Below are 15,062 nucleotides of genomic sequence, written 5' to 3'. Positions count from 1 at the left end.
GTTAGTGTTGTATATTTTAGGAAGCCATTACAGTGGAGTTAAATCAAAGAACAGAAAACGATTCATGAAAGAGTATAAATGTATAAATTCTAACAACATAAAAAACAATACAATTTTGACAAAACTCTTGATTATTTATACTCAGCATTACAATGAATATTATATCAAAAGACATATAGTTATTGCATAAATAAAGGTGTACAGATGTATATTTCTGTTTTGTTAGGCTTTCTGGCGCTGCGTTTCCGTGTTTTGCTCTCAGCTGAGCATTTCCCCCACCGGCCTTGACGGCCAACGTGAAGCAAGGGCGTCCAGCTTCTTCCTCTGGTCCCCCCCACTGCCCCCCCCCCCCCCCCCCCTCCAGTCCTGTTAGAGCTGAAGGGAGTCATATCCACTCACTGATGATTTATGACCACGCCTGATGTTAGCCCCAGTATTCTGCAGGTGTGCTCTAGTGTGTGTGTGTGCACTTTTGTAAGTTTCTGTGAGAAAAAAAGAAAACAGACTTTTAATGGGAATAGAAGAGAGAAGGTCACCAAAACACAGTTTGTTGGTTTAAAGATGCATTAAATAGAACATGAACAAATGAATTTTGGTCTTTTAATAGTTTAGTCGAATTTGCACTCAGGCTTTGAAACAATAGACACTTCACTAGAGGTGTAGCAAACATATTTCAAGTGCAAAGTTTAAAACATACAAACTTAACCATTTAGAATCAAGAAATATGGATACGTGTGCTTTTTTTTGTTTCCTTTGAAATTATGTCTGGAAAAAAAATATCATCTGTTTGAATGTACTAATTTCGTTCCACCTTGTGGTGGATGACAGTAACGACCCAAGAACCTTTAAGTAGTTCAATCAGCGCAGAGTTCTTCCAGTTCTTCCACTGTTTTTTTTATTTTATCTACGACTCAAAGAAACAAGTTTATCTTATTTTCACAAAGTGGTGCAATGGTAATTTTTCTCACCCCATAATTCATGGTTACTGTAGCGAACCTTCAAGAAAGCAAGCATCGTAATAGTTTAAACCATGTAGGCTAATGTGAACATGAAGTGATGAAAACCTTTTAGCCAGCTTTGCTTTTTACAAGCATTAAAAACAAATAGTATTTTGTTTCTAGAAATTTCAGACTCTTGGTTTTCTATGCTAATTTGTTATGTGAATTTTTTAGAAAGACAACAATATAATTCAGTTTGAAGTAATTATTTACATGGCTAACTATAGACGTCAGCAACACAGAAAACAAATCACAAGCTGACTTCAAACACTTGTAAGACTTCCTAATAATTTATTTTCTGCAGTTACTATCAACTTCACATCCTTTAGTATACTACATAATATATGTATGCAAGATATGTTGAGTCCGTTTTGTTATTTTTACTTCCCTAAGTGTCTTTTTGATGAGGTAATGACACAATAGTATTTTTTTTCTTAAGTTTTGTTCAGTAATCTGACTCTTTATCTGAAATTTTAAACACTAAATTTAGCCAAAACTATCTTAGCAGTTTTTATGAATATTAAATAATGAGGAAAATCAATTTTGTGGATGACAGAGAAGCTGACCAGAAATCCTAAATTGGAAATGCTGCACTGCAGACCAGAATGTTTATTTTGTTCTTGTCCAGGAATGCCATCATATCTTTTCTTCTCCATATTGCTTCTCTATCTGAATCTGCTCTCGTTGCTCCTTGAACCTTGACTCTGCAGGTCCAGTCCGTCAGAAGATCCATCAGAAAGGAAAGATTCACATCGATCCTCCTGCATTTAGCTTTTCCGTCACCTTTATTATTTCTACCAGCAGGTATTGATGAATGACTGCCTGTTACCTGTAAAAAAAAAAAAAAAAACAAGTGACTGTTTCAACCACTTATTTCTGCCTTCTATTGTTTTGTTTTGGCTATAGCGGTACCTCAACAGTAATGAATACATTATTACCGTCAGCAGGAGAAACATCAGTCTTTTTTAATTAGAGTCCCTCTATCAGTAGACTGGAAATTACACGGTGAGTTTCTGATTAGCATGAAATTGTTTTTGTAGCAGTTGTTTCTTCTCAAGTGTTATTTGGAAAATATTTTTAACACAAAATAATTGTAGCAAATGAAAAACGTACCACTAAGCGATGAGGAATCCGTTGGTTAGATGTCAAGTGAGGGTTGCGTAGCTTTCCCTAAAAGTAGACGTGTGTTAGATTAGAGCAGAGCGCTTTCTACTCTGGCTGTTCCACAGGCGTGTGTAGGTACTGCCCATTTGTCTTAATTCCCAGCTGAGCTTCGGCATTGGTCCATTAGCCGCGAGCCCTGGCACTGCACGGCAAACTGAAACGCCATCACAGAGAGCCGTCGGACCGCAGCAGTCACTGGAACAGGCTGCCAGCCAAGCAAAACAGCAAAACTCCGCTCTTATCAGCCTTCATGTTGATAAAAACTAAGGAGAAAGAAAATGAGGGGAAGAAACACAATGAAAGCATAATTTAACATGGAAAAGTACACATTGACATGATGTCATTTAGCTGTAAGCAGCTAATATTAACCTACGTTCTTGTCATTAAATATTCGTCTATGGAACCAACTTGAAACCATTTTTTTCCCAGCAAAGGCTGATGTCACATGCTGAAAATTGGCTGATGTCACCACCTCTTCTTAAAACGAACAAACTCATTTTGCAAATGTGCAAGTGGAAGATTGAAGAACTGGTGTGTATGTCAGCGTAGGTACTCCTTTTATGAGTGCTTATCATTATAAAAAAGGGGCTTATTTGCTGAAAACTGCTGCATCTCAGATTACACAAGCCTCAGTTAACCCTTTAAGTTACAGTAACGCCTCGCAGTTAACGCAATTCCTACAGATTCTTTAAGCGGACAATTTGCTTTGCACTCACATGCACCACTTTTAATAGCGCTTGACATCCTTCGAAGTACCTTAACTTTTCATCTACGCAATTAACGTTATACCAGCAAATGCTGAAGTGGAGACAAGTCATTTTGCGCTAGTATGCAAAACTTTGCAAAAGTAAATTGTGTACTCAATCAATGTAAACCAGCTTATTGTGACAGGAAAAGAAGCGGGCTTGCACTAACAGGGCAAAGCCCCTTTTTTGTCCATGTCTGAATCCATTGGAATGGCGTTAATTGCGTAAATGATTGAAGAGTTACAACAGTTCAAAGAGTGTGGGTTATCTTGCTGTCGCTGGTAACAGCTCCAGCCTTAAAGGTTTAAACGTTGTTGTTATTACAGCTTTGAGAATCAATTAGGATCACGATAACTGCGCAGATCATCGAAGAGTTACGGTAATTCAACGGTAATACAGTAATTTTCTGTTAGCTGGGACAACTCTGGTGTTAAAGGATGGATGGATGGATGGATGGATGGATGGATGGATGGATGGATGGATGGGTGGGTGGGTGGGTGGATCTTAATTTGTCATACCATGGTCCGGGTGAATACTCGATTCTGATTGGCTGCTGGGTGTGCATTAAAACCTGACAACTGCACTGGTCAGTGGTAAAAACTTACTACTGAAAAGAATAATTACTACTTAAAAAAGTGTACAACTGGTAACTTAAAACAGGTACTCCCAACTTCACATAAAAAATGTATAGTCCTACTGAGACAGAAATTAATTCAGATCAGGACTCGGGTGTTACCAGTTTGGTCCTTTGTTTCTCCTAAACAACAGGACTGGTCTTCTCAGTTAGTGTACAATCACAGTGTATATTTATAGCAGATCTCCTTTCAAACCTGTTTAGTTCTCTGAAAGCCTCAGTATACTAACTAAATTATACATTTACCTGAAATACAAAAAAAGAAACTGGTTTGCAAATGTATCCTGACAGGCCAGAATGCAGTAAGAGTCTAAGGTAATGGAGCAGCATGAAGAGAGCCGTCCTTTGTGCAAACCGGATTCATGTCCCCTGAATTTAAAGAATCCTTGGTGTTTGCGCGGAAAGGTCAGGCAAAGAGGTTTACTAGAGGCTGCAGGGGGGAAAATAGGTTAAATCTGCTGTAACAAAACTCAAAACGTTGTAAAAAACACATTAAACCATGAATACTGAAATATATTGTACCATGAGGACTAAGGTCTAAGGACTAACGAGGGCAATTAATTGAGTATACCAAATGAAAAACCCACTACTCCTATCCCATAATGCACTTTGTGTTAGCAGAGAATGACTTTGAGGATTTACCTTCCAACACATCTTTAAGCCTTAATTAAAACTGCCCTTACGAGTACATACGGGTTGTCTGGGGGTGAAAAATGGGCAAATCTGTATTGTGCACACCAAATATCAAGGTTGTAGAATGGGTGTACTGCGGGAGAAAGGTTGTAGCAAGAACGTAACCCTTGTGCTATCTTGTGGGGGTCCAGATGACCCTACTCCCAATGTTAACGTGCCTCCCAGGCAATAGGGTTGGTAGTAGGGTCATGTGGACCCCTACTCCCAACGTCAACGTGCCTCCCAGGCCTCCAGTCATCTGGACCCCCACAAGATAGCACAAGGGTTACAAGGCACGTGAGGGGAAGTTAAGGTAAAACCGTGGAGACATAAGCAGGTCGTGTAGATTTTTCATTCTTTTAAACCCTCCTAAATCTCCCAAATGAAAACCCTCATTGGTGCTTTTCACGTGATAAGACCGTGCCCCTTGGATTCAGCCTAGCTGTTTGTATGGGCATCCTACAGGTGTCCCAGTCTATGTGGCATTTTCAGGCAGCTTACTAATGACTAGAGTGTGGAGTAAGGGCACCGTACAACAGCTTCCCCCGTACGTCATAAGTACGTGCAACTTCCATTAGCCTTAGGAATATTTCACACTAACCACACGCCCAATGGTACGTTCCATTTTTATGACGTTTCCGCAGGAACCTTAAGGGAACTGCAAGACACAGCTGCGCTCCCGTTAAGATGCAGCTACGCCTCTGTACTACCCTCCACGGGCCCAGACAACCCAAAAACCCGCAGAAGCCGTATGAGTTAACATCTTCCGCTTGTTTTTGTTCCTGTCCTTGTGCTGTTTGGTCATGATTGGGGGGAATGTCGCTGGAGGAAGGTTGTGGAGAATGCTCCATCAACTCATCCATTTCAAGATGTTTCTGAGGGAAGACGGAAAAAGAGAAGAAAGCGTGACTGTCCTGATGGTGGGGATGCTTCCCATCTGTTCCAGTTTATTATTGGCAATACCGTAATGTGTTTAGGGCCTCAGATTAATCAGTCCTTGTGTGGAGCATCACATTCTTATTTAACTGCAAGTTTTTCATGAGAAGAATCATTTCTGATAAAAACATCTCATGCTCAAAGTTTTAAATTCGCTTTCTTAAGAGTTTTATCCTCACTCAATAAAGGTTTTAGTTGTTGGATTTGATAAAAACCGTTGAAATGGAAAGTTTGCAACGTGCGCTGTTTTCTACAGTATGAACTCCACAGTCTGCCAAGGGCAGACCTTTCCATCTGCCTCTGTTTTTAGGGAGATAATGATTTGATTTCACCTGAAATAGGATTGCATTTTCCATCTCTTTTGTCCTCTGTTCTTCCCTCACCTCAGCTCTCCTCCACCCACTACGCCTCCCCTCCGTCAGTCCGGCCATTCCGGGTACTCCCTCCACAGCGACTGTTCTCTGCGGCGAGCGAAGGATGAGAGACAAATCAAAACCGCCTTATTTCCCCTCAGCCCCTCTCACCATGCCAGATTGAATTTGAGGCTTTTCATCTTCTTTCTCATCTTTCCCCCCTCCCTGCCTCCCTGGGCGTCCACTCAGAATTACCTGGAACCAGGCCGTCTCACAACTTGATGACGCATTATCATTTATGCATGTGGATGGAGATGGTGTGGCTCTCTCAGCTCCTATTATTTTGACTCACTTTATATCCTCTGCTTGTGTCTTTCATGTTTAAAGGTGGGGGAACGGTCGGTCTGTCCAGGATTCCATCTCGACTCTATCAATTTCATACTGAGGCTACAGGCATGCAAATGTCCAGATTATTATTGCTGATGTCAGCACAAAAAAACACAAGCAAACCCATTTCATTCTTTGCTTTTGTTGTCCTAATATATTTATACATACAAACATTAAATGTAAGTTTTTTTTTTTAAATTATCAATAGATGTCTCTTAAGTGTACTGTTTAAAATATCAGTATTGGTTAGGGATCCAACAACTCACTCTACTCCATGATTTGGGTCAAACCTAAATTTTTAGGGCATCCTTCTGTTACAGATCGATACATTATTCCAAAACAAAAACCTAAACATTGGCGAAAATCCTTTTTTTAAATTAGCCAATAAGTAACATGATCTTTCAGTTGGCTCATACTAAGCCTTGTGTAATGTAAAAAACAAGATAAATACTAAATCCTTTCAATATAAACATACTGGTATGCAGTAATAATAATAATAATAATAATACATTTTATTTCAAACGCCTTTCAGGTCACCCAAGCTCACTGTACAAGGTTAAAAATAAGAAAAACAGAATAAAACATCAATAAGAAATGATCAGAGTAAAGCATAAAGCCATAAAAACAGGATAGAAAAACAGACAAATGAGGATGTATTAACTGAACGGGTTAACTGGATGATTGTTTGAAGAGATGAGTCTTGAGTTTGGATTTGAACAGTGGCACTGAGTCGGTATTGCGTAGATCCGGAGGAAGAGAATTCCAGAGCAGTAGGGTTAAAAAAGGTTCCCCTGGTTTAACGGTGTGACATATGGTTGTCAGTAGAAATTAGTGGCATCCCAAGTATTAATACACCTTTGAGTCTGCCTTAAAGTTAAAGAAATAGTCATTCTTTGGTAAAGTCAATATGTATACCATTTATTTGATTTAATCCAAAGGGTATTTGCTTTTTATCATATAGAAATAATATATAAAATTACAAAATATATTAAATTAGATTAAATTCATTGATAAAACCTTCAAGATTTCTTTAGTTTTTGGTTTTAATTTTTTCCCCCCCTTATGTTTTATTGAAAATCTTGCCCTTTTGAACTGGCCTCTTACTCGGATCTGCACTTTGTAAGCTAACATGCAACACTCTGCTGCTTTAGCCTGATTGAAGAAGTCGTTATTGATTCATGACCAAGCTGGTCTCATATGAAGCTCAAAGCTGACACGCATCCAGATGCTGTTTGAAGTTCACCGAATAAGAAAAGGGGGAATGAAAATTGAGTCTTTGTTCGTTTTTCAAACCTAAAATTTCCTCTACTGCACTAAAAATCTAAAAACTAATGAAATCTTGAACACAAAGTCTCACTGCAGCATATAGGGACTGTAGAGGTAACCAGTGGTGCATGCAGATGTGGAGCTCAGAAGCAGGGGGGCCACCTGGTCTCTACTACCTGAGAAAAATGACTCCCACTTGGTTGGGTCTCCTCGCACCCACCCTCTCTTTCAGTTACCCCTTCATTTTCAATTATGCGTTGGAATATGAATCTTTAATAGGGTGATAATTGTGGTAGCATATTTGCTGTCACCCACCATTAGCCCAGATTAATTAGCCCATTTAGTTTAGCTTAAGAAAGTGTCTGGCTGAGGAATGGGGGCACTGATGGAAGGCGGACAGGGGAAAGTAGAATCAGCACAATATGCTTCATATTACGCTGCCATCTTTTCACGCATCTTCTGTGTCCTTCTGGTCCTCGCTTCCTTGCTCTTGTCTCCTGGTCCTTCTTCAATTCTTCTGTTGCATCAAGCTAAACTCTTTTTTTTGTTTTCTTTAATGAAAAAGAATTTATGTTGAGCAGTAACATATATTAGTGAAAACATTTTCTGTTAGTAGGCAACTGAAATAAAAATGCTGTCATTGCCAATCAATGAAATCAAGATATAAACGTTTTGTCCATGAATAATTTATTTTTTTAGGCACTGATTACATTTGTTGAGGTGCACCTACACAGACATAGAAATGCATGTTTTTCTGTTGTTGCTTTTATGTGAATTTGTGTGTTTTGAACTACAGTTCTCAAGAACCAAAGGTATCTCCTTACAATGATGGACTGTAAGAAATGAGTGGAGTTTATGCCGCAAAGCATCAAACGAACTTTATCTTTATCTAGGCGCACTTAAAATCCCTACATCCTCTCAAAAATCGACAGAACATGTTGTAAATGAGTTACGGTTGTGCTTAAACTTATTTTCTGTGGTACCAGGCGCTCAGAAAACAGTGAAAATGTTTTCACATGACTGTGGTAAGCGGTCAGAGCATTATGGGTACCATTCCTCAACAGTGAACCAATAATTGGCCTCTCTCCACATTGTGCAGAGGCTGCTGATTAGTAAATATATAGGCAAACATGAAGAACAACACTTTCACTAGAAAAACGTCCCATCAACCTGTCTGACCAATCGCCTTCCTTTAGGCATTCTTAGTATTTTGTTTTGGTTAATGACCCTTATAATTTAGTGTGCCTTATGTTACAAAATAATATGGTTGATGAAAATAGTTGTGTTGGAAAAAGAAACATAAAAGACGGACCTGATTGATGGCAAAATAAAAGCAAAGAAAAGAATCTGTCTTACGTGACTTTTAAAGGGTAACTCGATAGTATATCAACTTTTACTTTGGCTGTCTACCTGTATAAATTGGGCTTTAAAAGTGCTGACTGTAGGTCCTTGCCAAATTTTTGTTAATTTGATATAAACTTGATTAATTCCTGAAATTATATTCTACAACCGTCTATGTGCTGCCCCCTAGTGGTTGAGACAAGGCGGTAAAGTAGAATTTTTTATGATTGGTCAGCTGGTGTAACTCCCAAGTCATTTCAGAAGTCTCATGTCATGCTCTGCAGATCTAGTATAAAAGACCCAAGCATTTTTAAACACTTCCCAGGACGGCAGAGCTCGCTCAGCAGCGCCGAGAGCGGCGGAGCTCGCTAAACCGGCCTGGGCGGCCGGCTTGACAGCATAAACGGAACCGCTGCGGGATGGGGAGGCAGCCTTCCTGGGACCTCCTGAACTTTATCATTTTGTTCTTGTTTTCATCAAGAAAATTTTAAAAATCCTCCAGTTAACTCAAGCTAACCTCACTTTCAACCACAGATCAAGACCACACCTCCCCTGCTCAGCCCGCCTCCCCATGTGCATTATTCAAATCTGGGCTGAGAGTGGAGTCATCCTCCAGACTTCCTGTTGTGTTCCCCTTTAACATTCCTCAGGATGGTTGAACAGACTCTATATTGGTTATTAAAATGCAGTTTTTACAGCAGCGTTCACCAATTTATTCAGATTCAACAAGTAAAAATAATTTGACAGGATTCACTGTCTGTTAGACTGGGACTGTTAACTTTTCTTCTTTTGGAAGTTAGAAATAATAAAAATTCAAAGTACTTGGCCTCATTGTTCTCAGCTTTGGAGAGATTGCAAAAAGGTGAAAGCAGGCAGTGTGGAGTAAGTGGATGAAAGTGTCAGCAGCACTTTGTGACAGGGAGAGGAAAGTCAAAGAGAAAATTAGCATATTTCAGTGACAGAGGGAGCAGCAGGCGGCTAAGCTGAAGATGGTGGTGTTCTTCTTGGTTGTGATGAAGATAGACGGCGTTTGAAATGAGCGGAGGAACAGCTTAGGACGGACGTTTTTACTGAAACAAAGTGTCACCAAAGCCAGATTGATGTTTTGGACGTATGCAGGCTGAGTATTGTTTTTGTTTTTTAAAGGAGAAAAATGATCTTTTAAGTTTGGTTTCTTGTGTGAAGAGTTTTGATTTAGACAAGAAACAAGAAATCTGTAAAGTTGTAAAACGCATAACAGGAGATCATTTAAGAAAATGGCTTAAAGTCCTCAAAGTTCCCGTTTTCAAAGTATTCCCAGTGGAAATTATGCCGTTTTTAGCCAAAATAAAAATTCTCAGTTCATCAGAAATTAACCTTTGAGTTGTGGGCGGGACTGCTGGTGCATAGTAAGCCCGCCCATATTTCCCGTCATCCATCTGTTTACATGCTCTCCTGCTAGCTTACAGCTCCGCACGCCCTCAATCTAACGTTAGCGGTGACACATATATGGCAAGCAGTGCAAAGTTTGGAGCCAGGAATTAGCTGGCTTCAAACTAAAACGAAGACGTTCTTGGATCTAATTTTCCGCTAGTGGATCCATTGGAATGGGGCGGAGCAAGGAGCTTGTGGCCCGTCCATTTGGTTCTTTTACGTAACAGCTACAAGTTTTTTGTCTGCTCCCAATTCACAACAATTTCAATAAAGAAAAACTCAGACTTTATGCTGACATGTCTTTATTAATGTCCGCCAGTGTCAGAAAAATGCCACAAACCATTTTTTTAATGAAGCTTTAATCGCTCCCTCCACCTTGGGATGTGTGTACATGTGGGGGGGGGGGGGGGGGGGTTGTCAGGGGGACAACTTGGCTGTGTTGTCACCAGCTGTATATCTCCCAGCAGCCAGTGGGAAATGAGGTCTAATCGCGGGGATATTAAAGTCACAATAGACTGCTCCTGCTATTACGGCCTGTCAGCCCTGGCCTCCTCTCTCACCTTGATATCTCTCGGTCTCTGAATATTTATATGCTTACATCAGCGTGTGCACGTCTCTGTGTGTGCGTGCCGAGCTGGAAATTCATCATTGCCGTTGCTTCTCTGTCCACGCTCAACGCCGCCCGCCTTTTCTGTCTTCCGACAGGTGCAGCGGGGGCGAGGCTGCTCTCAGGTCAGAGCAAACCCATCACCATGGATGTGGATGAGGAGGAGAACATGAGTGAGTTCACCTTCACTTTCCCTCCCCCTTTTTTTTCTCCATCCAGGTCCTTCCATTTAAATACCACTCTGTGCTTTTGCTGCCCTCCTCTGTCGCTCCGCCCATCTGTCCTTCTCCTTTTCTGTTGTGTAATCAGTGTAAACTGAATTTTATTTATTTTATTTATCTATAACAGATGACTATATAATCAAGTGAAATAAAGCAACATGCAATGTCACACAAATTGAAGCTCAAATCCACCAAAAAAGCAAACAAAAGTCACTATCTGAATTCAAAAAATAAAATAAAATAAAGGCCTTGGATTGGAAAAGTCCTACAGTGATGTATATGTTTCGGCTGCAGCAAGTTATTGAACTTAACTTTTACAAAGTTTACACTTTCTTCATCAAGTAGAAAAAAAAGACTTTTCTACATAAAGAAAACAAATCCAAAGGCAGTGTCATCCACTACATACGTTCTATGCATGTTGCATGGATAAAAATGTATCATACGTTAGAAAAGGGAGAAAGTTGCGGTCTTTACATCGAATCTTTACAGATGTATTACGAATAAACCACCTTAAAACCACAGAAGAAGTATTAATAAACCACGCTAAGAACCCGTAAATCAACATAGAACATGAACCGTGCGTGATTATTGTGCTGTTTATGCCATTCATTAGTGATTTGTGCTTCAATATGGGCCGTACATGTGGAGAGGTCGTGAAACGCCACAAATTTGTGTATGCATCTCGCACAAATCACGTACAATTGTGCACGATTTACGTAATAATTGCTTATAAACTGCGTAAAATTCGCCAGGACTGCAGTTTTTAACATCTCAAAAATAAATTTACGTAAAGACATTTTGGCTGAAACACTTGACTGACATCGGCGCACATTGCAGGAAACACTTATGTTCATGTCCTTACGAATATCACACATGTCTCACGAAAGACTGAAATTACGGTATATATGGAGAAAATTTGCAAAATGTACTTAGTGGCTGTGTGACATGACCTTAAGTTCATCAAATCAAGTTTCATTCTTTAGGAGTCGCACACGTGACCACAAAGACTCCAGAGCAAAGTGAAAGCAACATTTAGCCCAACATTTTTCTCCTCATGTTGAAAAGGAACATGGAACACAGAAACTGGAAGACTTTAAGTGTTCCGTCAAATCATTATTATTTACAAAAGTCCTAGATGAGTCTGTAAAACATCTCACTACACAATTTATCCACTTTTCTCAGACAGACGTGAACATTTACACTCTTGTTTAAACTCTCAAAGTTCAAACTTTCATAGGAACATAAGTCAATTTTTTGTAGAATGAAAGCAAAGATCTGCTGATCAACGATTTAGAATTCCTTCTGTACTTGACACACGGCATGGAGGAGATTATTCACGATTTCTACAGCCAATCAAGACGCAGAACAAAATGCACTGTAAAAAAAAATTAGCATGCAAAATTGCACAAAATAAATCTGTGAAAAAGTGAAACCCCAAAATATAGAGGGATTACTGTACAGAAACAATTAAAAGAAGATGTTCAAAAATTAAAATACAGAACACTTTCATTGACCTTTATTTGTAGGAATCATAGATGGCAGTGAGCATGTGTTTTCTGTTTTCAATGTTAAAGCGCTTCTCGCTGCACAAAATGCACGAGAAGCGCTATTTTATAAATAAAGTTTGATTTTGATTTGATAAACAGAAGTCAGTGAAAAAAAATCGAAAAGGATCAATGTTTATGCAATCAATCAATCTTTATTATTATCTGTTCAATAGAGTAGATTCAACCACACAACTTAGCAATGTTTAACAGTGTGACAGCAGCTTTGAAATCACTTATCAATAAGAAACACGAAGAAGAAAAAGCGTTGAAGTCGCTACAGAGTACCAGGAACCAAAAAAGTTACATTTTCAATTCTCATGATCATACATCAGATGTATTAAATCCAGATTTTAACTTTAAAAAAAAAACTATTTCCACCAAATCCATCGTATTTCCGTCATCATAGAACAAAACAAAAATCTAAATGAAAATAACAGGCATTAAGTCGAAGTAATTAAATATTTTTAGTCTGTGCTTTGGTTCAGTTTAAAAAGAAAGAAATGTATAAAACTCCCTCATAACAAGAGGAAAACAATTATTAACTTTTACTGGGTGTTCTTTATTCTTTTTTTTTATGAAAAAACAGTCATTCTAAAAGAAAGCTGTCAGTGATTGCTACAAAGCAGCTCCACTTATGTAGGTTAAATCTTTGTTGAAGAAAATGAGGATGGGAGGAATCCATATGGCCCGTCATAAATAAAACATACTAGTCTAAACCTCTTAAACGTGTGAAGCTAATACAACTTCTTTTATGTATTTAATTGTAATGATGGAAAAAATGTGTTTTTTAAACATTTTTTTTGTAAAGGAAATGCGTAACTTTAAGAGTATTTTAAAATGTTAGGGACCAGCAGGATGATGATGCAGGAGTCATCCTAAAAGCATGCAGTGATGTTGGGTATCTTAAAAATGTTAAGTTAGCTGCCAAAATAAAAGTTCCTGGAGGATTTTCCTCATGCAGAACTGACCTAATAATTATTATTATTATTATTATTGTAATTATTATGCAGAACTGACCTCTAGAGTCCAGAACTCAGTGATGGTCCTCCAAAATAGTACTAGAGAGGACAACTTATGGAGTGGGACCCCTCCATCATCCATACCAGAGAGTGGACATCAATAAAAGGAACATTTTGGACATTAATTAATGTCCAAATTAATTAATGATCTGAATCGATCCTTAATAATTCAATAACACATCCATAAAAGTAGAGATCGAATTTTTTTTGTGCCTTTCCTTTTCCAGTAACTAACACAAATCAGCAATTAGGCCACAGTCTGCTAGCTTGATGCTAACGTATAATAGAATTTCCAACAGGATGGCTAATGCTAATGATTTTTCGGCCTACACTTACATTGCTGACTAAATGAACAGCTTTATGTTCTCACAGTCAGGATTTTTCCAAACTCTTTTAAGAAAACTTTTTTTTTAAATAACCATTTGTGGTCTAAAGCTCAGTTTTTTGCTCAAATCTTCTAGAATAAAGTGTAATGCTATAGGGCGAGCTCCACTTAGTGGTCGAACTCAAACGCCCTCCAGGGCGTTTACACATTTATCTCTATGTAAATTCAAAATTGAATTGAATTGAATCGCATAAATCAAAAGAATCGATCCCCGCTCTGGTGATTCGACTGGATTCCAGAAATTATAGGTGATACCCAGCCCTACGAATAAAGGCTTTAGCTTTGATTTGATGAAGGACAGCTGATGATGTCCAAAGACTCTAAGTTCAAGAAACATCAAAACAAAACTGGTATAATCCAGATCATTTAAATAAAGTTAATTAGTCTTAATTTGATTTTTTTTTATCACTAACTGATAACGTTGGAATAGTTTCAGCTTTTTTAAACAAACAGCTTTTTTAAGTTTTTCAGTAGGTGTTAATCAAAGCTAAAGATCATCCAATAAAACTCTGTAAATGACAGTACAGGGATATGTGATAAATAGATGGTTCTATTTTCTGATTCGGAGGCTTAACTTTGAGTCTTGTAGACACATGGAGCCCCCATGTTTCCCCATCTCCAGTATGCACTACTTTTAGAAAAGTATTTTTTTTACATCCTAGTCATTCTAACTTGTGGTCTTTAACTAATAGTTTGGAGCTGTGGAATAGAGTTTCTATATCTTTGTGCAGATCTGTCATCCCATTAAAAAGGTATCTGCCTTCCCAAGAGCACAGGCAGATGATTCTTACTGCAGCGTCGTGGCTCCTTTATCAGGATGTCTCGCATGTCAGATGACTTTACTGCAAAAAAAAAATCTTTGTTTTCCTTTTGTTTCTGAAGCGTTGCTTTGACTTTTTTTCTATAAAGGGGGATATGAAAAGTGCATTTGAAGATGAAGCACAGTTCTAGCCTGTTTCCTTAGCACCAAGGGAAAGCCAGAGGAAGACATGAAAGAAACGTTGAACTTTTATGTGACAGCCTTGGCAGATCTCCAAACTCTTTTTATCACAGGAAACAACCCGCATCAAAACGCCAGCGAGCTGTGACACAAACTTTGTTTTTGTCTGCAAATTAGCTTCTTGTAAACTCCAAAAAACATTAAGACTGAGACAATGCAAAAACTTAGCAGTGGTTTGTGTTGACCTATGCTGATTACACAAAAGCCCTGCATGGTGGCGAGCATACCTGCATGTGCGTGCTGGAATGTGGTGGGCGAGTGGTGCAAGTGTTTTAATCATTGTTCAGCTAAAATTTTTCATTTGGGTGCATGCCTAGTAGAGATCTCTCCTGCGTATGTATTTAACAGGAAGATTTGGGGGGGGGGGGATAAA

The 15,062-nt window shown here is 38.8% G+C and overlaps 1 protein-coding gene across 2 annotated transcripts in view; it reads left to right on the top strand.

Moving 5' to 3' along the window:
• The window catches only part of adarb1 (adenosine deaminase, RNA specific B1), a 130,336-nt gene that overhangs the window by 94,648 nt on the left and 20,626 nt on the right, over positions 1 to 15,062 (top strand). For both annotated transcript variants that reach the window (XM_023951137.1, XM_023951136.1), the window contains one exon: positions 10,616 to 10,690. In XM_023951137.1, coding sequence (XP_023806905.1) covers positions 10,663 to 10,690 — 28 coding nt within the window. In that variant the 5' untranslated portion in view covers positions 10,616 to 10,662. The remainder of the gene's footprint in view (positions 1 to 10,615; positions 10,691 to 15,062) is intronic.

Source organism: Oryzias latipes, chromosome 21 (assembly GCF_002234675.1).
Source record: "Oryzias latipes chromosome 21, ASM223467v1".
NCBI classification, from domain to species: Eukaryota; Metazoa; Chordata; class Actinopteri; order Beloniformes; family Adrianichthyidae; genus Oryzias; species Oryzias latipes.
Note: the sequence above shows the minus strand (reverse complement) of the source record. Positions and strands in the feature narration are given on the sequence as shown.